General features: G+C 29.3%; 1 protein-coding gene across 1 annotated transcript; it reads right to left on the bottom strand.

Annotated features, from left to right (window-relative positions):
- Positions 1 to 7,378: 7,378 nt before the first annotated feature.
- LOC123290814 (nose resistant to fluoxetine protein 6-like) lies at positions 7,379 to 22,072 on the bottom strand. Its single transcript, XM_044871146.1, has 12 exons — positions 21,949 to 22,072; positions 20,227 to 20,417; positions 19,073 to 19,257; positions 17,179 to 17,255; positions 16,128 to 16,321; positions 14,926 to 15,086; positions 13,557 to 13,722; positions 11,846 to 12,024; positions 10,719 to 10,866; positions 10,320 to 10,652; positions 9,256 to 9,364; positions 7,379 to 7,425 (listed from the first exon to the last, which is right to left on the bottom strand). The coding sequence occupies exons 1-12, from the start codon at positions 22,070 to 22,072 to the stop codon at positions 7,379 to 7,381; spliced, it is 1,914 nt and encodes a 637-aa protein (XP_044727081.1).
- Positions 22,073 to 23,448: the final 1,376 nt, after the last annotated feature.

Here is a 23,448-nt window from a genome sequence, read left to right as displayed (position 1 = left end):
GTGATTTTCGAAAAACACGAAAAGTATCAAAGTGGTAATTTTTTATATGGAATATTCTATATATTATTTTCTTTTCACGTTTACGCGGTGAGCTTATATACGTACGATACTTGAACTTGTTCCGCTGAAAAATCAATATATTTGAATCGATCTCTTCGCATGATTATTCCTTGCATTGCAAAATCAATTTCATTTTTTTGAAATAAGCTCATTAATCCACCATCAAATACTTTACTACCATTTTTTATCCAACCGTATCCATCTGTTATTGAATAAATCGTACTGAAAGTAATATTATAACATGTAATTGTGGTTATGTCGCAGTCAAATGTTAAATTAGCCGTTTAGTTAACAGTCTAGTTTAGTTAAACAACCGTTTAGTTTAATTTTGTGGTTCCAGTCAAAAATTTAATTAAAAAACCATTAGATGTTATATTTTGGACGATTCCAAGTATTTTTTAACCGTTAAAAAATATTTTCCCAAAAGTTCGGTTATATATCGAAAACGGTGAGGTTCGGTGAAAATTGTCATGGGACAAAAAATACTTGGAATCGTCCAAAATATAACATCTTATGGCTTTTTAATTAAATTTTTGACCGGAACCATAAAATTTCACTAAACGGCTGTTAAACTAAAATAGGCTGTTAACTAAACGGTTAACTTAACTATTTGGATGCGACAGTTATTCGCCAACATTTGAAATAAAGAATATTGTTTAATGTCTACATTACCGAAAATTTAAATCTTCTTTCAAAAGTGCCATTTGTGGATATGCTCGTTTTAAAAATGGCTCTATACCTCTTCTACGTAAATCATACACGTAGGTAAATTTTTTTCTGAATTGAATCTAAAACATAGAAATACATATCTAAAACATAAAAATATAATTCTTTGAAGTAAATTTGTTTCGGAATAGTTAAAGTGGAGTAAACATTTCTGGTCTTAATTTTTCCAAGTTCTATCTGAAATAAATTAACCAGGATAGAACTTGAGGTTGAAACTATTAGCAAAGGAAGAAGCACAATGTACTTAAATGATCACAGTGCACTAAGTCCCAAACATTCATTCATTAAACCAGGCCCCACTAGGTAGAAATGATTTTAAGGTTTTTAGTGTTCAACGGTTTTTAGTAACTTCACTTGATATAATGGAGGATGTCTCTTCTTTTAATACATCTTGCAATACTAATCAATCTGTCCAAGATACATAGGTTGGACCATTTTAATATATTATGGCTAATATCTCGTTTTGTAGTTAACCAATCAAAAAAATAGTTTAAACAAAAGTTATTAAGTTTGATAGGGGGCATCAAGTTCTGACATCATTAAGAGATAGAATCACACTTTAAATTAGAAAGTTGATCCTCATAAAAAAAGTAACATTTTTTTATTTAAAACATTTGTTCGAAAATCGTTAGCTTTCGGAGGAAATGCAACTTATAGAACATTATTCAATAGAACATTATTGAATTTAATCGAAAGCAAACATGCCAATTCCAGAAAAATACTAGCCAAATTTGTCAAGGACAAATTGCCTGTATCCATGGCAATTTGTATCCATGGAGAACAATTGCCTGTATCCATGAATTTGACCTGAAATTGCAATTTCAAAGTTTGTCCTTGATCTTCAAATGATTTTGAACATTTACCTCAAAACTAAGTCCAATCTGATATCAGAAAACGAGCTCTAAGCCATAATAGATCAAAATAGTCCATCCTGTAGTATTAACTTCCGCGAAGTAGCAAAAAGATAATTATCTAAAAATACTAGTGCCAAATTGAAAAAAAATATGGTTATATTTACAACATATCCAGCACGAAGTACAACTTTGTGAAAATTACGGCGACGTTCTCCAACAGTTCCAAGATTTGAAAAAATGCTCACCAATCCTTCTCCTGGGTATAAGCCAATAAATAATGTTCTTAATTCAGTTATAGGTGAAATACGATATACATCAAATAAAGCATATGTATTTTTAACGTTTGTAGAATTACAACGATTCGTTTGTGCCCAAATTACTTGGCTATTTGGATATATACTGGCATTTGATAATAATTCATATCCTAAACTGGACAACTTTGAACAGAAAAAGAAAGATATTACATATACCCATTTAAAAAAGAAATGTATCACAAGCACTTAATAACTATCCTGAATAAAACTTGAAATTAAAAATTTTTTAGAGTAAGATAATTGAGAGAATAACACATAAGAGTAAGATAATTGAGTTTTATTCTTCAATAAACATTAAAAACATTTGTTTTTCCTTTAAAAAAATGACTACCCCAAAAGTTTACGAAACAGTTTTTCACTATTTCCTAGAAAATTTGAAGTTTTAGGTTTTGTTGTCAACTTTCCAACCCATTTCTCTCTTTTTCATAGCGATTTTAATGGCTTGGCATACCTGCAAATTGATTTAAACGGTTAAATATTTGTAAGTTGCTTTAGTTTCAAAAAATGCCGTTTTTGGATGAACAATTGATTAGCCCCTTTCCCTTTTTCATATCCATCCCCCTTGCCCTTCCTATGTTCTGTCTAAATTAAGATAAAGGATTAAAATTTTAAATTCAAATTGAGTAAATGTTAAAGAAGTACTTTTGATTGAGTCAAGTCTTTCGTCTCCCATTTCAATAAAAAGCATCTTATAATAACAAGCATTTAATGAGGGAGGAATATGAGCTTTTTCTTATTTAAAAAGTTATGAAACAAATTAGTATTAAATTAATGCCATATACAACAATAATCCGAACGACTCCATAGAGCTCATACAAAAAGTTTCCTAGTGGCAAAAATTTTACACTTTTTTCGGTAATTAAAAATTAATATATTCTATATTAGTAAAGTATTCGTAAGTCATACTTATTAGCTTTGCTTACCTGTTCTTCGCATGTATCACTTTCAGTAAAGACAAAATCATCTTGTAAATTGTTTTGAATAAATAACCAATATTGTAAATCGGTAAATTTATGCAGCGCTCCAGCCTAAAATAGGTATTAGTGTTTTAAACACAACTTTTAAAATAATTTTTACTTTTTAGTATTCTGCTCAATAAACTCGCAAAAATAAAAGGAACCGTACACATGGTCTGCCATTGATTACAAAGCACATGTTTGAAGTTTGTTTTGATTTATAGTAAAAAGCTAACCAAACCCTGACGTGATTTTTTACTAGAGATGCTGGGTAGTGACGCTTGGACGCTGGTTTCAAGCATAGCAAAAGAAACTCCGGGAAATACAATTTCAACGACGTATAAACTTTTTTTGATATCATTAATTTCTTCATTTAAGTTTTTTTGAAATACTTATTTTGCGTTTTTGGATAAATTCTAAATTAATAAAAAGTTTTAAAGCTTGAAACACACTGGTGGGCTAGTCTGATTCAGAAAATTCCCGATGCGATGATGGCTTAAATAACAGTAACTTAGACAAGTGGTTTCGGCTTCAGAAAAAATTGTTTTCATTAAAATATTTGCAATATTCATTAATTAAAGATGGGCATAATTTATCAATTCATTCCGCAATTCAAGTTCCTAATATTTCCTTCATAAATATTATATAGAGTGATCCATTTTAATAGAAATTTTAATAGAGACAGGCATTCTATCGGTATCACATAAAACAAAAATCCAGCCAAATTAAATAAAAAACAAGACACCAAATAGAAAAAAAAAATAGAATTCCACCACCAAAAAAGTGAAACCTGTAAATTATATACATACTGATCCTTAATTACCATCATAATTTTTCACACAATTTTCTTATAGGAGTTTCTGACAGTGTGTGGTCCTAAAATTACATTCCGTTTCTTCTTCATTTTAATAATTATCGTTTTATGGAAAGGGTATATCATATAAATTTTGAATTATAGGACCTTTTTAAGATGGTTTTTAATTATCGAAATATTATTATGATAACTATTGAATTTTATTCAATCTTTATGTAAGTTTCCTTTCGTTGTTAATATAGGCTTTTGTCCTAAACTTGAAATATTGGTTTATACGTGACATTAATATCTTATTTACACCAAAAGAGAATTATTTAAAAAATAAGTAAAAAAACACTATTTGCATTATGTATTTTACATTTTTAAAAACCAATTCAAAATTTCGAAAGCATTGCAGAGTGTGATGGCGTCTTGAATGATATCACGACTTGCCAAACAATCATTTTTGTGTATGAAAGTTGTAAGCAGTTATAAGTAAACGATATCTTTTGTGTATGACAATAAATCAAATAACCTGCTTCGTTCTATTAAAATGTAAATAATATTAATAGCGTTTGTCATGGCGTGACGTAACACATTCTGATTGGTGTTTACTGTCACGTGACCGAATGAGTAATTTTACTGAATTTATTCCATAAAAATACTAATAATTCTTATTTTTTATAAAAAATAATTTTGTATTTTGTTGGCTACATATCATTAGAAACGCTTATCTATTCGATTTATTCTTAGTGGGCAAAGCCTATTTTACTATTTGTGAGCTTTCTTTGTAAGTTTTAGCTTATATAAATAATAATACTAATACAATACTTGTATTAAATGTCGTTTAATTCCAGGACATGTAGGATCGATCACATATCCTTCATGATTATAATCGAATATTTTATGGTTCAAATCAAATAAATTATGTTGTTCCATATTTTGTAATGATATACGGAATCCATATTTCATTAGTTGTTTCGCTGTTAATTTTGAAGCATCTAAAAAAATGATCACAATACAGACTACATTGATATCTAATACATTGACATTGTTATGTTGTATACATATACAAACAATCGGTAAAAAATATAGTGGCAATGTCACAAACAAAAATCATCAGCATATTGACATTAATTGTGCTTAGGCCAGTGATTCCCAAAGCGGTCCATTTAACCTGCTAGGGGTTCATATGAGCGAAAAAAGAGTTTTTCTCTCAACAAAAAAACATTTTCACTTATAATTTATTATTAAACCTCACTGCAGTTAGAAATGAGTTCATTTTCCAAAAATGCATAATAAGCTAACCAGGGGGTCCATACAAAACCGAAACGTCGTAAGTGGTCCTCGAGACAAGAAAGTTTTGGGATCTCTTACTTAACCTAACCTTATTTACGACAATTTTAGTGAAGCGTTCTCTTTAATGCGGCTAGGAAAGTTTTTGTTTACACGGACAAGCTACATGTTGAAAGATATTGGTTTTTTTTTGTTATTTTATTTGGAAGATTTGTCCTGATTTAAAGTGACTACAAAAAGATACGCTGGCTGGGGATTTGAAGAAGTAGGATTTATGCCAAATAAGGTCTTGCTTGCAATCCACAAAAAGGACACTAGGATATGCATTTCCTGTGTGTTGAACAGTTCGAGAGAGGGACGTAATCTCAAATCACCATAAATATTAACACACGCCAGAAATGATGGTGGAGTTGCTCTTTTTGTACAACACGATTATTCTCGAAGCAGTTTCTATTCTTTTCTCGATATTGACCTTTCACATGAGACCTGTAATAAAATTTTAAAGATGAAATAATTCAAGGGCAATCCGAATTTTCTCAATAAAATGTATTAAATATAATCTAATGGTTGAATTTACTTTTTAATCTGACACAATGTTAATTTTTTTAATAAATCAATAGGCTTTTATTAATAATAGCCTTGATCGATAAATAGTATGGATTATTTAAAAAAAAAAAGGTTTTGGGGGTCAAAACCTCTCCCATTAAGAATCTGAACTAATAATATAGTCTTGTAAATGCTCCCCTTTATGAGACGTATTTCCATTGACGGATCAGAAATACATGCATATTTTGATTTCGGTACATTCTTTGCTTTGTCTTTGAGTGAAGTATTTCAAATAAAAAACTTGAATCTTGGCGAGGCTATCGAACTGCCTGATGCTGTGAAGCATACTTTGAAAGAAGAGGAAACGCAATTCAGGAAAATCTTCAAAACCATGGGCGATATCTGCGATGAGTACGACATAGAATTGTGACAGACAAGGTTCACGTCATTACAGACTCAACGCTGGAATATACAGACTGATTTAGTTGAAGATTTTAGATTTATTTTTGAATCATCACAATATTTTATCAAATTTAGCTTGTCTCTTTCTCAATAAAATGAAAATTTTTGATAAATACTCTTGCTCGACTTTTTGAACTAGAATATTCAATTTGCAATAAAGATGCGTTTCCGAATGTCTACCAAATGCTTCTTAATTTTTTTCTATACCTCGCAAAATTAACTAATTAAATCGAAAAAAGATTTTATTGTTTTTATTGACTTTATGACCTAACATGGCGAATAAGTTTAAACCCCTCCCTTGGGTAATTCCTACACACGGGCCTGTTAGGGAATGCATGTATTCATTTTCAATATCAACTTAAAGACACCTTGGCAAATTTTGAAGATGTAAGCCAGGAAGAAGAAAGTGATTCTATTAAGAAATTTTTTTAAATAAAAATTGAAATGTTAATTATTTACCTATTTTTGAAAATTATATTAAAGTTTATAATTTATATTTGAAATTATATTTAATTTAATAAAATTTTATCCATAAAATGAAAAAATATTTGAAAATTAGATTTTTAAATTCAATAATCACTCCTTCAGAAACTGATAATAGAATATAAGGATTAGAATACCAAAAAAAACAAAGTAATAATAATCACTCCCTCAGAAATCAAAAAGGGCGGCTTATCAAGCCGTGCCTAGGGCGGCATCAAGCTTTAATTCGCCACTGTGCACACTAAAAGTTTAAAACTTTTCATTATTAATAATATTTTATTACCATTGCAAGTAAATAGTGTTATCATATTTATTGACTTCATTTGAAAATAATTTTTAATAAAATCAACATTTAATCCAAATATATTAAAAATACTTATGAGCAAAATAAATATTTTTAAATACATTATTAGACAAATAACTGAATACTCACCGAAAAAAGCACAAATTTTCTGATTATATAGTATAAAAATATATATTAATTATTTAAAGGATATATATTGGTATAATTTAAAACTACATAATTTGATTTGATTCAGTAATTTTTATTGACCTTTTATTGAATAATAACTAAATTAATAAGTAGCATTAAACCGCAGAAATATTAAAATAATTTGTTCTGAAATTGAATACTTCAAATTACTAAAGATAACGTGTATAGGTATAGGAATATTATAGATCAATTAGCAATTACTTTCTGAGTAAATTATTATATTCATTCCAGAAAGAATTCCTTCTGCAGTCTTTTTTTTTTTTAATAATACCAACGTAGTCGTAAAATTGTACATCGATAATCGACTCAACTAAGTCCAAACAAATCAAAAGATTTTAACTATTTCAATACAGTTCATAGTGAGAAATATTAATGAAGAATTAGGACATTAACTTCTAGGATTCCGTGATTTGTCTGCTTCTTTTCGAAAATAAACCACTAACTGAAAATTGAAAACATTTCATTTTGAATCTAAGATTCCTTTACAAATAATAAATTAAATTTTTTCATTGCCATTTCCAAAGTTTAGTTCGTCCTTTGAGGATATATCCTTGTTTCTGCGGTGTCTAACCAACATTTACAACTTTTTTTAAGAAAAATTTACTTTAAAGTGTAATATATTATAAAAAATTTAAAAAACAAAACATCCTCCACTATGTCTCTCTCCACTAAGATCGTAGCTAATTTCCAGTGCAAGCTGAGGATACATCGCCAGCACAAGAACATCCTTCATAAGACGAACGAAGCTCAAAATGTACCATTTTTGTGACTAAAAATTTATGTAACCAAATTTTACTTTTTATGAAGCGAGTATTTATATACTACGATTTAAATATGTATAGGTAGAATAAAAGAATGAAGTTATAAGTTGTTGAAATAACCTCCTCAGCCGATAATATAATGTAGTCTAATGACTGGTAAGTCACTCGTATCAACATAAAATAACATAATCTATGTGTCTGCCTTTGCTGTAATATCGCGTTACAATAAATATTCGCGTTATAATAATTTTTTCATATTATTGCAATTGAGTCGCTCACTTGCAAACCCTGATATTCTTCACATCGCTTATCATGGGGAGCAAACTGGCAAAATTCATCACGCAACAGTGTGACATATTATGCTTTGTGTGTGTGTGTGTGTGTGTGCCACATCCACGACAACCAATGTTCACCTACTTTATATTATTTTTATTTATTATAGCACACAAATTTTGTCATTTTTTTACTATTTACATCCAAAACTATTTATGTGACTATGAAAATAGTACAAAAATGACAAAATTCGTGTACTATAATTATGTGTCCAAATTTATTAATATTCTGTAAGCTGTCAAACGAACATGGATCAATTTATAATTACTTAACAAATTATTATAACTAATAAGTTTATAAAATTTAGCTAACCAACCAAAAACAAATTACACAGATTTACAAAAGTAAGTTGAAAAGTTGTATATAAGTATTTATTTACGTTTGCATTTGTTTTTGTACAGGTTTTTATAAGAAACTTCGTTCCTAACGAGGGTGCTACGACCGCAATCTTTTTTTGAGGTTTTAGTATCCCTGGATTCGTTTTTACTTTAGCTACATAAATACCAATGAATTGAGACGCAAAACTCTCAATACACCTTCAGTTCAGATGCAAAACCAGTTATTATTTATATGTATTTTCTCTATCGCACATTTTATTCAATAACACTATTTTCTTTGGATTGTCGAAATTTTTTTATGCTGGATTTAATCAATATAAAACAAAAGAACCTGATTTAAAATATTTCAGGTTTTACAAGCAACATTATCCAATGTGACCGTCGAATAATTTGTAAGACTTGACATATTTAACAAATAGGAATTGAAAGCAGAAAATATTCAATTGAAATAATAATACACAAACGATGAACAAAAACTTCGAGACCCCCTGAATTTTAGAAAATGATGACAGGAAAAAATGACCAAGACAAAAGTTGTATAAGATTTTCCTTGTAAAATCTAATGGTAGCCTTCGATTTGACCCTTATCTTGACCATGAAGGTCACTCCAAGGTCAAGTTGAGTTTTTTAAATGAGATTCTTAAATGAATTACCCTGTAGAATATTTGCAAGAATAATACCTTTCTTGCATTATAATATAACACATACAAAATAATGTTCCTACAAAATATTTCAATTATATTAAATTTTTATAGAATTAGACATAAGAATTTAACATAAATTTCATCATAGAACCTGTAATCCGACAATTCGACAAATATATATGAAAATATTTCTTACTTGATTTTATTAATAAACTATCTAAAACCATAAATGGTGTTTCAAAAGTAAGTGTCCAAAACACTGAAATTATCATAGTAGTAGTCAGGCTCCCACAGAATAAGTACCACTGAAAAAAAATATACATTTTTTTGTATAGTAATTTAAAACTTGCTTTATATAAATAAAAATAAATGACACAAAACTAAATGTTACTTAATTAATTAATCGATTGCTTCAGCATCGTTGGACATACAATTTTTTTTACTCAATCAGAATTCAATTGGCACAACTTTATAGAAACAAAAAATAAACAAATATTATTTCAGTAAAGGAGGATTAAACCTCTAAATTCTTTCCTACGGCTCCGATTGATCTGAAAATTTGACGGTAAGTAGACAAAACACCAAGAAATAAAAGTTCTATGGTGTCTAGTGGCACATTTGATCAGGGGTGGTAACCCCCCTTCTAGGGGATGAAGAAATAATTTATGTTGAAAATGACAACGAAAATCGATAGAGTAATGTATTCTAAGCAAAAAGTGCGATTTAAGTATATATCGAAAAGTCAACACTTTCCGAGTTATTGTCGATTGAACTTTATTAATTTAAGAAAAATACATTTTTCTTGTTTTTTTCGTAAATTGTTTTAGCATTTAAATTCCAGTATTTTAAAAAATATACACCCAAAACTTCTCATTGTTAATGTTAAATACTCCGAACTTCAATAGACAATAACTCGGAACGTTTTGACTTTTCGAAATGTACTTGAATGATACTTTTTGCTTTGATATCATCGCTCTGTCGTTTCCCGTTGCCATTTTCAATATATATTTTTCATCCTTTAGAAAGGGTGTAGGAAAAAGCACCACCATCGAATTCGGTCCTATTGGTCAAAATTTCAAGAGATATTTCATATTTTCTCTTTGTTTATTGGAGTATATGTTTGTTCATAAATTTAAGTAAAAACAATTATTTGGATGTTAAAGTTTTCCAATTATTCATAAAAAATATCCTCTTTTTATTACAAGTAACGAAATATCAATTAATTTATGTGTCATCCAAGTCTTTATGAGTCATTCTTACAACATGCATGTTTGAAAAAATAAACGGCATTTGTAATGATTTTTGACGAATATTTTGTAGTATAAAATGTATTAAATACATTGAATATGTTAATCTAGCTAAAACTTGAAATATGGGTAATGATAGAAACCAATTGATTGGACCACCATATCCCTTTACACAGCAAAATATAATCCAAGATAATCCAGCTGACCAAACTACACGAGATAATCCAATAAATAATGAATTAAATACACGGTCATATTCATAATCAGGTTTAGTTTCAATGTAAAGTCCAAATACTATGTAAAACATTGTAGAAATTGAAATAATCCAAAGTAATGTAGCCAAAACCTACAAAATTAATGAATCCTTTTTTATTACATGATAAAGATGTAATAAACCTGATTAACTTTATACCTTATTTATAACTATTTTCTTATTTTTGGTATTAAATAAAATATGACCCAATAATAATCCTAATATCCATGGGCCTGCTCGTGTATAAGTTTGATTGTAATATATTTGCCCAAAAGCAGGGTCAGTATGTCCATCGGGCTGAATTTTTCTGTAACATATTATTTACATTTTTTTATACCATGTATATGTCGCAGCCAAATAGTTAAATTAGCCGTTTAGTTAACAGTCTTAGTTAATAAGCCGTTCAGTTAAATTTTGTGGTTCCGGTCAAAAATTTAATTAAAAAGCCATTATATTTTGGTCGATTCCAAGTATTTTTTGACTCGTGACAATTTTCACCAAACCTCACCGTTTTGATATATAACCGATTTTTTTTTTAAATATTTTTTTACAGTTATATATCGACGACGGCGAGGTTTGGTGAAAATTGTCACGAGTCAAAAAATACTTGGAATCGTCAAAATATAACATCCAGTGGCTTTTTAATTAAATTTTTTACCGCAACCACAAAATTTAACTTACCGGCTGTTTAACTAAACTGTTAACTAAACGGCTAATTTAACTGTTTGGCTGTGACATATATATGAAATATATCAAGGCATACTAAAATTAGTCCCAAGTTTGTAACGCTTAAAAATATTGATGCGACGAATCATGAAATATATAAATGCAAATAAAGAAATATAAAGTAAAGAATATAATGCGAAACGTTATTGCAAAGCTGATGACACGCTAAAGGAAATGAAATGAACTGCAATGTAATATCTTTAATGTAACGCGAAGCGTTATATAAAACGTTAATAACAAATTTTGGGGTATCATTTTTTGGTCGACAATTTGTCTCAAGAAATAATAATTTTTAGCTACAGTTATTCATTCGATTTTTTGTAACATATTTTGTTACAATTTTACTGTCAGGCTTGACCTTACACTTTGTGTAACATATTTTGTTAAAATTTTGTTGTGTTCTGTCTAAAACGCATCAATTTTTCGGACGTATGTATTACTATTAAGTTGTTTACTTAACAAAACCTTTGTACCGATTTTTTTCACAGTTGCCTCACGTGGACTAGAAAATGGGTAGATGGATCTTTAAACGTGGGATGTTTTAGTACCAATGTACTTACTCGAGTGCAGTAAAACCATAATGCCAAGCGATTGTTGTTGGGATTATAACAGAAACCAACAACAATGATGATAAAATATGAGTGGCAATTTTTGGCCATTTAGCGATTGGTACAAGTATTAATGGTGCTAATATATACAATTGCATATCAATTTGCAGGTACCAACTCACTGCAATACACTAAAAATAAAAAAAAAGTTAATATTAATAATAAAATAAAATTTAAAAAAAAACCCAGGTCGGCAATTTTTGAAAAAAAAATTAGCAACATTGGTTATAAAAAGTTTACTATCAAAAAAAAAAAATGTGTGTATCAGCTCCAACGTACGACTGGAATTAACTCTTTAAGTTCGCATAGTTCGCATATTATTTTCAGTTTCAAACAGTAGATGCTTTGCCTGTTATACTTACCTACTATCACTATCACTACATAGTATAAAACAAAGTCGCTTTCTCTGTCCCTATGTCCCTACGTCCCTTTGTATGCTTAAATCTTTGAAACTACGCAACGGATTTTGATGCGGTTTTTTTTAATAGATAGAGTGATTCAAGAGGAAGGTTTATATGTATAATAACATCCATTAAATAGTGGAGAAGTACTGCTATTTTTGAGGTTAATAGTTAAAAATGTAAAAAGTAAATAAGTAAAAATGTAGGGTATGAATTTAGATATTCCAAAGATAGCAGGAAATCTTCATGGTATAGGGAAAGGGGGATTATTTTACTCCAAATTTAATGCGTGCGGGCCACGGGCAGTAATGAATAAATCAAAACTACTGGATCGATTTTAATCACATAGGCTATATATTTTATACCCATGCGAAGCCAGAGCGGGCCGCTATGTTTTTATATACAACGTTCACAGTTTTTCTGTAGTGTATTTAGTATCAGCATTGCACCCGTGCGAAGCGGGGGCGGGTCGCTAGTGTAGTATAATTTATACACGGTAATTTATACCATGGCTGAGTAGCTGTGTAGACATTGTGCATCGGTGAGTTACAAATACACTGTGAGTCTGTGTGCTGTGTCTGTCAGTTTATTGTCAGTTTCAAAGAAGATGCCTTGTCAACAGCACACAAGTATACAAGTTATACACACGCATTACTTAAAAGTAAAAGGTGCGCACGATGTTTAATTTTTTTTACCTTAATGCCACTAATTTCATAACGCATACTATTAAGGCTTAGCAGAGCAGAAATTTTTTGATTAACACCAGCATGCTCAATCCTATATAGCCTTAATAAAATGGACCAAGCTAAGTTTCACGTTTTTTTTGACATATGTTCAGTGGAATTTTATCCAGTTTCTCATTAATTTTATTTCAACCTAATTTTGACTCATTTAAGCCAAGCGACTTGCCAATTTTCGGTTTTTTAAATTTGGCCATGATTGACTTTTAGGTCGCGTTTCCATTGAATGTATCTCATTTTCAAAAAATTATGTTCTGTTTAGTGTTGTTTATTTCTTAAATCTTATCGTTTGTGAACTTCAGTTACCTGTTAATTGACCCTGAAGACCTAGTTAGAATAAAATGTCTTTTAAATCAAATAATTTTTGTCTGAATATGTTAGTAGCTGGTGCATTTTAGAAAGGGGTATATTTTGTTAAATTTAATAAAAATCTTAATAATTTTTATAAGCAGTACGTACGAAGCTAGACTAGACAACATGTCACCCAATACTAATTTATAACCATGTAAATGTAATGCTTACCGGATCCAAGGCACCAGGAAAATAATTTTGAATATACAATAGAGCAGCCCACCAGTATTTTTTACATTGTTCGTTAGTATTTTCCGGATCCCATAAGGGTCCAGAACCCATAAATCGATATAACGTTAGCGAAAATACAATGGCTGCAGCGTAGGATGGCGTTAATCTGTAAAAATAATTCCAAATGAAAATGTTTTAAAATTAACTACTCCACTTCAGCAATCGATTTTCCATAAAAATACATATTTTGCCCAGAGCTAAGTTTTTTTTCTCATTAGTTTTTGGTTTAGTTACTGTGTTACAAGTAAATGTAGAAATTATCATGTTGGTAAATTGTTTCAACAACATCGTGATTGAGAATTCAAAAATTCGCAGAAAAAATTGTAACATCTTGTTGTGGACACTTTTGTAAGCCGTTCAAAATATTTTTAAGTATTCATTTGAATCAATTTTACAGCTACCTATATTTATTTAGAGGACGGCTTTGGACCGAAAATAAATTAATAATAATAATAACAATATTTTAACGAAATGTGGACGAAAACAAAAAGTTTATTTTTTTAGTAGGTAGCTATATTTCGTTTGTTTTAGCTACGTTTCGATAAAAATTTAATCTTCATCAGGCATCATTAAAAGTATCGTACATTAATTTGTTTATTTTTTTATAGCATACCTAATATCTATTGTGAGGAATTTTATGATGCCTGATGAAGATCAAATTTTGATCGAAACGTAGCTAAAATAAACAAATATACTGTTAAAAAAATATTAATAATCAATCATGGATGTTAGATTTAATACGACAAATAAAAGTTTTTCTTATATGTAAGGTGTACTGCGAAAAAACGATCAATCTTTAAGGGTGCATTTCATCAGTTTTAACCCTAAAATGCATCTAAGTCTTGTTCACACAACTCAATAATTAGAGAACTACGAGTAATATAGAATTAAAGCGAATATATAAGCAGTTATTGATATACCAAAACGCCTCAGAACCTCTTAAAGAGAGGCGTTTTCAAAAACACCAAATATTTGCTGTAACGCATCAAAACACGATCTTTTGAAACAAAAAAGCTACTAAATTAGTGTTACTAATACAAAAAATCAAAAAAATTGATCATTTTTTGTGTTGGTTGACAAAGAACTAAATTATATGAAAAATGAAAAGTAAAAGGAAAATTAAAAATGCATATTGCATAACTTCCTATCTTTTCTGAGCTAATAGGCATGGGTATTAAGCCTTTTTTGCATCACTTTCCTTATTGGCTGACAAAGGGCTCAGCAAAACATATTTCATTCGGTCATCTGCTTATTATGATGGATTGATTTATTATTAATTTATTTTATATTCTCTTTTCACTGATCTTACCTAATATATCGATGTAAATAATAAAACGGTATATTAAATGGCATTCCTTTTGCTTTCATTTTTAAAAAACCATACATTAATAAACATCCACTTAATAGAAAGAATGAATCAACGGAGACTGAAGCACCAAGTATGAGCATTGAAGAAAATTTACTTTGCCACTAAAATCAAATTAGATAGGTATAGATTATAACATATTCAATACATATACTCAGTGTCACAAAAAATGCACGGATTATATATAGTACTATATGTTATACATTAATATTTGACTATACATTAATTCAAGCTAATGGAATATTTATCGTGTTATGGTGAGAATATTTACTTTGGAATTTATTTAGCTGGTCATTGATATTTTAGCAGCAGTCTATCTATGGAACTTAAAGAAAGGCTCTATTTAGCGATAGAAAAAGTACTATATATACACGGTGTTCTGTTATTGACTGCAGATCGTCGGCCTACAGAATAAGCTCATAAAGACGAAGGAAAAAGTTATTTACCAATTTTGGATCTGAGCCCTAATTTGGGCGCTACGGGTATGACAAAAATTGATAAATTGGTAAATTCACTGACTATCATTCGATAACCAGTAGCCAATGATAATCAGTAGATATTAGTAAATGTCATTTAATAAAATTTAACTAAAGAAGGGATAGGGACTGATTTCAATTGGGTTATATTATTTTGAAAAAAACATTTAAAAAAAACTATATAGCATCATTCGAAAATTATGCATTTTAAAGAAAAAATAGTGCATTCCAAAGTTATTGTGCGTAAAATTTCCAATAGATGTGTATACAGAATGTTCGATTTACATCTAGGCATATATATATCACGAGTATGACAGAGTACATGCGTTAAGTGATGCATCTAAGTAAGAGGTATTACAGGTGTTATATGAAATTACAAAAGTGACCTGTATCGTGGTTTATCTGTTGTAGTAGTTCATCTATTCAACTAAAAAACTCCTACTCTCCAAGCGTCGTACAACTATCTCAACGGTGCAGCAATTTTTTAAACATTATATAAGAACAATAACATCTGTTTGGACAATGGGGCCTACCCCAATTCGAGCCGCGTTTAAATCAATACCTAATAGTTTACATTTTTATACCATTTTCAGAAATTCAAAAAGCTAAACTAAATTTCTCTAAAAAATAAAAACTTTTGAAATAATTAAGAAAAAATGTTAAACTTACATTATATAAATCTATCATATTAACGGCAAGGATAGATACTATGTGCTCGTACTCATGTCCATATATTATCCATAACATACTTATAAATCTAATACCATTTAAACAAGGCAACATATCTGCGTTATTACTTATTTTAGTTAATTTTTTAAAATTTGTAAACCATGAAAATGCTATCAATACTGGATGATGTATTTCTATAATTTAATGAAAATAATTAATTTATATTCAAATTAAGGCTGTATTATGTATTCTGTATGATAAATAATAATAATAGGCATATGTGATTCTGTATGTAATAGACATCTCTCTTATACTACTTATAATCTGAATATAATTGTAGACTCAGAACAAATACATGAATGTTCAGTCATATTTTGAAAATATCTTAAATCTAGTTTTTTTCTAGAATTAAAAACTTGTTAAAAACACAATAACATACAGCCTTTCCTATGCTCTCCATGTTAATTATCGGAACTTCAGTTGAATTTATCTCGAATTAGAGGTGGTCAATCGACTTCAAATTTATAATAAATGTATTATGATATTCTTAATGAGTATACACTTAACTAGAATTTTCTGTCGATATGCCCATAGCGAGACAACAATCTTAACTTAGTAACTCAATGTGCAGTGTTGCCAGATTTACTTTTTTCAGCACCAGTTTTTCTCTTTATGAATTATTCTTTTTTAATCTTTTATGCACCAAAAAACTTTGAAAATAAGTATATTTTTGACTTTATGAATTTTTAAAACTTCAAAACTGATTGGGGTCATGCTCATGACCCATATTTTTATGCTAATAATCCATTTTGCGTGGCAACGTTGCACTTAAGTTGAAGATATGTTATTGTATTGTAAAAAAATAATTTTATTAAATAATGATGTAATTGTAATTTTTCATTAATTTAGATCATAAAATAATTTTGTTTATAGGTACACAATCAAACGTTCCACGAAATTAAAATTTTCCGAACTTGTTTTATTGATCTTTGTTTGTTTCGTAACAACCTTAAATACCTTAAACCGATTAAAATATAAATGGAATTTTTACCTTCTTTTTTGTAGTACAAAATCACATCATAGATGGTGCTTAGTAGTATTATGATGCATAAAATTATTAAAAACACTCTAAAATATAAAATAATTAAATAAATTATTATGTGAATATAATACAATTAATTATATAAATATACTAGCTGGGAACTACCCGCTTTGCTGGGCAACATCCCCACTTGCACCCCTCCCTCCACATTTCCTTGCGTTGGATAACAGTTTTGTAATGTACACGTCCTGCTCTTTTATTTGATACCCCACTTAGGTATATTTGTAAATATTCGATATTTCCTTCCCACTTTCTCGCTACACCTTTCTACCCTCCGAAGGTTAAAAAAATTTCTAAATGTAATTTAAAACATTCTGACCAAGTTTTGAACTATTAAAAGCCATAATTGAAAAATATGAATTTTTTATACATGAACACCCCCGCAACCCCCCTTGTGGGTGGAATTTCGTAAAATCCGTTCTTAGCTGACCTCTACTTGGCAAAAGGAATATTCCTGCCAAATTTCAAATCTCTAGGTCTTATAGTTCCAGAGATATCGTGATGAGTGACTATCTATATCTATAGAAAGTCTCCTATATATATATAAAGATAAATCAATACGCTCAATTTCTGCAAAAATCATGCCCTATAAAGAAAAACTTTATAAAAGGAAAATTATGTTTTGCCTGTCGTTAATTTGTATATATGTATTTGCAGAAACATTTATTCTATGAATTTTTTAAGGCTACCTCACATTTGGATATCCATGGATATACCAGAGTTTCTCTAACGTGCTTTATGTACTGATCCTAATTTTTAAGGTGCTCTAAAAATCCGTAGGTGCTGTGTAAACGAAGCGAATTTGCTCTTTAACAAAATTGTATAAACTAATCACTATTCACATTATCAAAAGTGATATCTCCACCAATTTAATTGGTGGAGATCTTGCCTATACAGAGTGTCTGAAGAGTAGCGGACGCCTTTGTTGCAATAGGTAGAAAATAAAATTTTTTGGACGAAAAGTTGTCTTCTATTTTTTGATCCGATGCACAGTAGCTATTAAGATAATAAGCCAGTGGCTATGAAAAATGTTTTGGTGTCTAGAATATTTCATTATTTTTCGAACACCAAATAACATATCTTCACGAAATGATATTTTTTACTCACTCAACTCTCTGCAAGAATCGCAAGCATATGACGCATCTCAGTGATTGGACAAGTAACGAAAAACTTTGCTTTGTACGCATTGTTTCATATGGGAGTGGCACTACTATTAGTACAGTTAAAGATGTTAAAAATAGGAAAATGAAAATAACCGCTCGCATTTTGCTAAAAACTCATGGAATGTGTTTCTTAGGTGTCAAATATCATTAGTAACGCATGCGTTATAGTGTCGCAAATGTTTCTATTTGTTAATAAACAATAAATTGATAATTCAATGGAACGGTTAATGTCAAAGTTGACTTACAAAATGAATAAATAGGCAACTTGTAATACGTGTTCGTTATACATGTATAATAGTTTTTGATTGTTTGACAAACACTTAACATTTACGTCATACAAGTTGCCTAATTACTAATTTTTTAAGTGAACCTATAACATTGATCGTTTCATTGAATTAAAAATTTATTGTTTATTTACTTACAAATAGATGATATTTCTAATGATATTACATACTTAAGAAACACATTCCATGAGGTTTTAGCAAAATACGAGCAGTTTCTCTCACTTTTCTTTATTAGCCGATTTTTGTAATATATTTTACTGTACTAATAGTTTTTTTACTATCAAAAAGTAATATTTTGTTTTTAATTCATGAGACTTTTTTTTTATGGAATAACCAAAATATAGAATGTTTGCCTTGACTTATTTATACATATAGAGATCAGTGTATTATACTTACATGACTATCCAATCGCCAGCATTTAATTTTGATTTATATGTGTCTATTGTTTGACATCTTGATTCATCCAGATTATATATATCTATCCCTGCGAATGTATTTAAATGATTTTCTACATCTTTTGCAGTACAACCATCTGGTACACATATTGCCCAATCGAGGTTTACTAAATTAACGAGTGAAAACTATAAAAAAAAATTGATTTTAAAAGTAAAGTGTGAATCTGCCAAAAACAATCTCTTATTAATTAAGAACCTTCCCAAAAAGTCACGTTTTCTTAAGATCATCTTTAAATGGTGGATATTCATTCTCATTAGCGCGATTTATAAGCAGGTTTTTTTAATTTTGCGTTTTTAACATATAAATCCTTCATTAAAGTGTTTTTAAAGATATGCTTTATTATGTAACAAGGCTAATTTTTTTAAGATTGATTTGGAAAACTAATATTCAATAGTTAAAAGCATATTTTTCAACATAGAAAAAAATATAATAAGCAGTTCAAACTCGTTTTTCCATAAAACACATTTAAAGTGATGAAATGAATGTCATCATGGATGGCATTTGGAAAATCTTTAGGCCTCCATATTTCAAAAACAGAGGCATGGTAGTATCGAAAAATTTTACTCTTAATTATCGTCTATTTTTCCCAAGTTCTAACAGAATCCACCCTTAAAAAATTTGAAACGTAAATCTCAAATATTTGGATACACTCATTTTTTTGGGAACGTCCTAAAGTCTTCTTTGTATTATCGGCTTCGAAGAGACTCACTGCCAATTATCCCGAAAGTGTTCTAAACACTATTTCAAAATACACATTAAGTTGAAAGTTTTCAGAAATATAGTATTTATAACAGGATCTAAGCTTACAATTTATTATTCTTTGAAAGTAGGAAATATTTTTTATTTCAAAGTAGGAAGGGTAAAAATTTCTCTTATTATAATTTTTTCATTTTTATTTCACTTAATTGGCTTAACAATCCAGGGGCAAAGATCTATATGAGTTGGGTTCACAACTACGATAGTCTTCATTGGGTTTAAATCTTTTAATATTTTCCGAAGATTCGTGAAGTTAAGATGAAATATAATTTTCTCAGTTTTCAAAGTTTGTACAAAGATCAACATTTGAGGCTAATAAAAATTTAAATAATACTTACTGGTGACTTTTCGTTTTTAATCAAAGTTTGATTTTCATAATTTTTTTCGGGTATTTTAACACTCGTTAAACAATATTTCCCTTTAATGGACAAACTTTCATTGATGACATTAATGCATTCATCAAAGTATCCAACATCAGATACATGAAATTTTGTGATTCCAGTGGGTAGTTTAGCCGATGCATCAATAACTATAAAATGTTTAATAGGCAATGAAATATGCTAATCAAAATTTGTACTTTATAATTTTGGAAGCGTTGAAAGGGTGAGAAATGTTAATTTTATAATAACTTAATAGAAGCGTATCAAAATTTTAATAGTATATTACACATCTAAGGATCAAAAGTAATGAATGTCTCAGATCTCATGTTTATTGTCGCTCGAGGCGAAGCCCAGGATAACAAACATGAGATCTGACACATTTTTTACTTGCTGTCGTGGTGTGTATACTATTTTTCTCCCCGGCGGAGGCAGAAGCGGCAACTTCCTTTTTCACAGCGGGACGAAAGTTGGAGGTGAGAAAATATTATTTTACAAGAAATCTGTTAAGACCACTTGAATTATAATGAATACAAAACAATATTCCAGGGCTTAAAAGAAGGCAGTTTAAGTTTTCGAATGACATGAAAAATAATTTCAGTGCGACGATTATTTCAAAAAATACAAGTCTTTAAATCCAGAAGTGTCAATTTTACTTGGAAAGCGAATATCGAATATTTATATTTAAAAAGATAAAAAAGAATAAACAAATTTTCGAATGGTCTTAGCAGATTTGTTGTAAAATAATTTTTAGTATTTTTGTACGCTTTTTTGTGTATAAAATTTAGGAATAACATATCTCACCCTTCCCTTCGTACAAATCGGGAAGAGGAGATAAAATTTTTGAGCAGTAGATTCCAAAACTACCAGTTTTCAAATGAGCTATTGCGGTTTCTAATTCGATTATTTTTCGCAGAGATAAAGATGTTTGAAATTTCGGTAAAATTATGCTTTTTTTAAGTTTTTCTTTAATACTTTTGATGAGTTTATTAGTCTTGTTATACTAGTAAACTATTAATTAGTGGCAGGATTAGAATAAAAGAAATAAAGGCAACAATTTTTTGTAACTAGTCTTGGCAGGCCTTTTGAACTAGGCCCCTTCCAAAATTGAATTCGGCGCATAAAAATACATAAATAAAACCTAAGTGCAGATATGGAGATCCATCGGTTATGGATGTGGCACATTCCCATGACCTCATTAACATTTTTTCGTTTTTCGCCTGTATAAAGTTGTAAGCAATTTTCCTGGCTTAGCTTAACACATTTTTTATATTTCAAGATGAAGGCGATATTTTCAATGGTAGCCCGAAGAGATTTTTATTGTTTCACATTTTACCAAAGATATATACGTAGAATAACAACAAATTATTTATTTTTTGAATTTCATCCCCTTTAGTATATTCCACAGATACTATCCAACCACTTACTATTTTTAAAATGAAACACATGGTCGAGTAATAATTCATACGAGAGCTATGACTTCTTTTCGCTGAATTAAAAGTAGTCGGTTTTAGTAATTTGTTGTTACCTTAAACATAGCCAAGAATACTCTCGATTAAGTTACATTTAAAAAAAATCAAAATCGGTTCATCTGTTTAGAAGCTACGATGTCACAAACGAATGGATCAGACCTGATTTTGTGTTTTTTGGAGTGTTTCTTTAAATGTGTTAAAACCAACTTACTTCGTTCTGCCCATAATTCTGAATTGTATACACCATCATATAGTAATTTCGTTTGGTTTTCACATAATTCACTACGATCTGATTTTGATTGTAAAGTATAAAATTTAATTAACCGTTTTATCATTGCCAAATTTGTTAAAGATGGAAATAATGGAAATTTACATAGCGATTCGTTAAAAAAATAAAATAATAGGAAAAATATTATCAATAATTTAATATTCATTTTAAATATTTTTAAGTTTTGAACTAGTTAGACATTTATTTGAAACAGATCAAATCAATGTTCACAAAATTTCACAACAAACTGAAATACCTAATGAATTGTTATTTTAATTATTATCAAGTCAAATATGAATTAATGAATATCTATTATTGATAAACTCGATAGATATAAATCGTTACAAAATTTTATACAATACAATAACTGAATGACACTACTCAAACTTCGAACGAACTAATTCTATATCTGTTTATAAATTCTTTGTTTTCGTGGAATCTTAAAATTTAGGATATTATTTTCAAATGTTATCAAGGGCATGTGCTTTTACGTCTATCTATCGATATATTATTTTACGCCCGAGAGTGAAAACGATTTCTGAATTTAAATTTTAGAATTTAGAAATTGTTTTCTATACTATAGATAGTCTAGTCGAGAAGTTCGAATTGGTGAAATATAGAAAAACTGTAAAAATACGAATGATAGCTCGTTGCATTCGGAATTATGTCTAAAAAAATGTGCCAGAAGCATTTTTCACTTTTTCAGCACATAAAAAATTGCAAAAGTTATAATTAAAGATGAAAAAAAAAGTTATTTCGTTTTTCGCCAATATTTCCTAAAATATTCATATTTAAGAAATTTAAAAAAAGATTCTTAAAGAGGAGGAAATTTCCAATAAAAAACTTCCACTCCCGAAAGTCTATCTCCATGATTTATAATCTAAATTTAACGCTGAAAATCGGTCTTTTTTATACCATTTATATGAAATATACCAAGGTATACTAAGTTTAGTCCCAAGTTTGTAACGCTTCAAAATATTGATGCTATGAACAAAATTCTGGTATAGGTGTTCATCAAATCACCTAATTAGTCTATTTCCGCTTGTCTGTGTGCCTGTCGTCTGTCATCACGATTACTCAAAAACGAAAAGAGATATCAATCGTGCTCAGGACGTAAAAAGTGAGGTCGAGTTCGTAAATGAGCAACATAGGTCAATTGGGTCTTGGGCCCGTAGGACCCCTCTTGGAAACCGTTAGAGATAGAACAAAAGTTTTAATGTAAAAAAGTGAAAACAAACAATTGACTGAGTAAGTAATTGAAATACCATGCATAGACAGTGTTGATTACTCTATCATATTGCACATACATACATGTCACACATACATAACTGATATTCCCATGTAATACCTACTATACAATTTACGCCTAATTTGCACTCTCACGGGTAAACAGTGATGTTTACGAAAAAATATTTCAAACAAAAGTTGGTTATTCCTTTATAA

The sequence above is a fragment of the Chrysoperla carnea genome, chromosome 1 (assembly GCF_905475395.1).
Source record: "Chrysoperla carnea chromosome 1, inChrCarn1.1, whole genome shotgun sequence".
NCBI lineage: Eukaryota > Metazoa > Arthropoda > Insecta > Neuroptera > Chrysopidae > Chrysoperla > Chrysoperla carnea.
This window is presented reverse-complemented; position numbering and strand designations above follow the sequence as displayed.

Excerpts from the sequence above, each read along its gene's own strand:
- LOC123290814 (XM_044871146.1), bottom strand. The coding sequence starts at position 22,072 with ATGATAAAACGGTTAATTAAATTTTATACTTTACAATCAAAATCAGAT. Across the intron at positions 20,418-21,948 it reads AGAATTATGGGCAGAACGAA|TTATTGATGCATCGGCTAAA; the intron begins GTAAGTTGGTTT and ends AACATTTTATAG. Across the intron at positions 9,365-10,319 it reads TTTTTTCAAACATGCATGTT|TGGTACTTATTCTGTGGGAG; the intron begins GTAAGAATGACT and ends ATTTTTTTTCAG.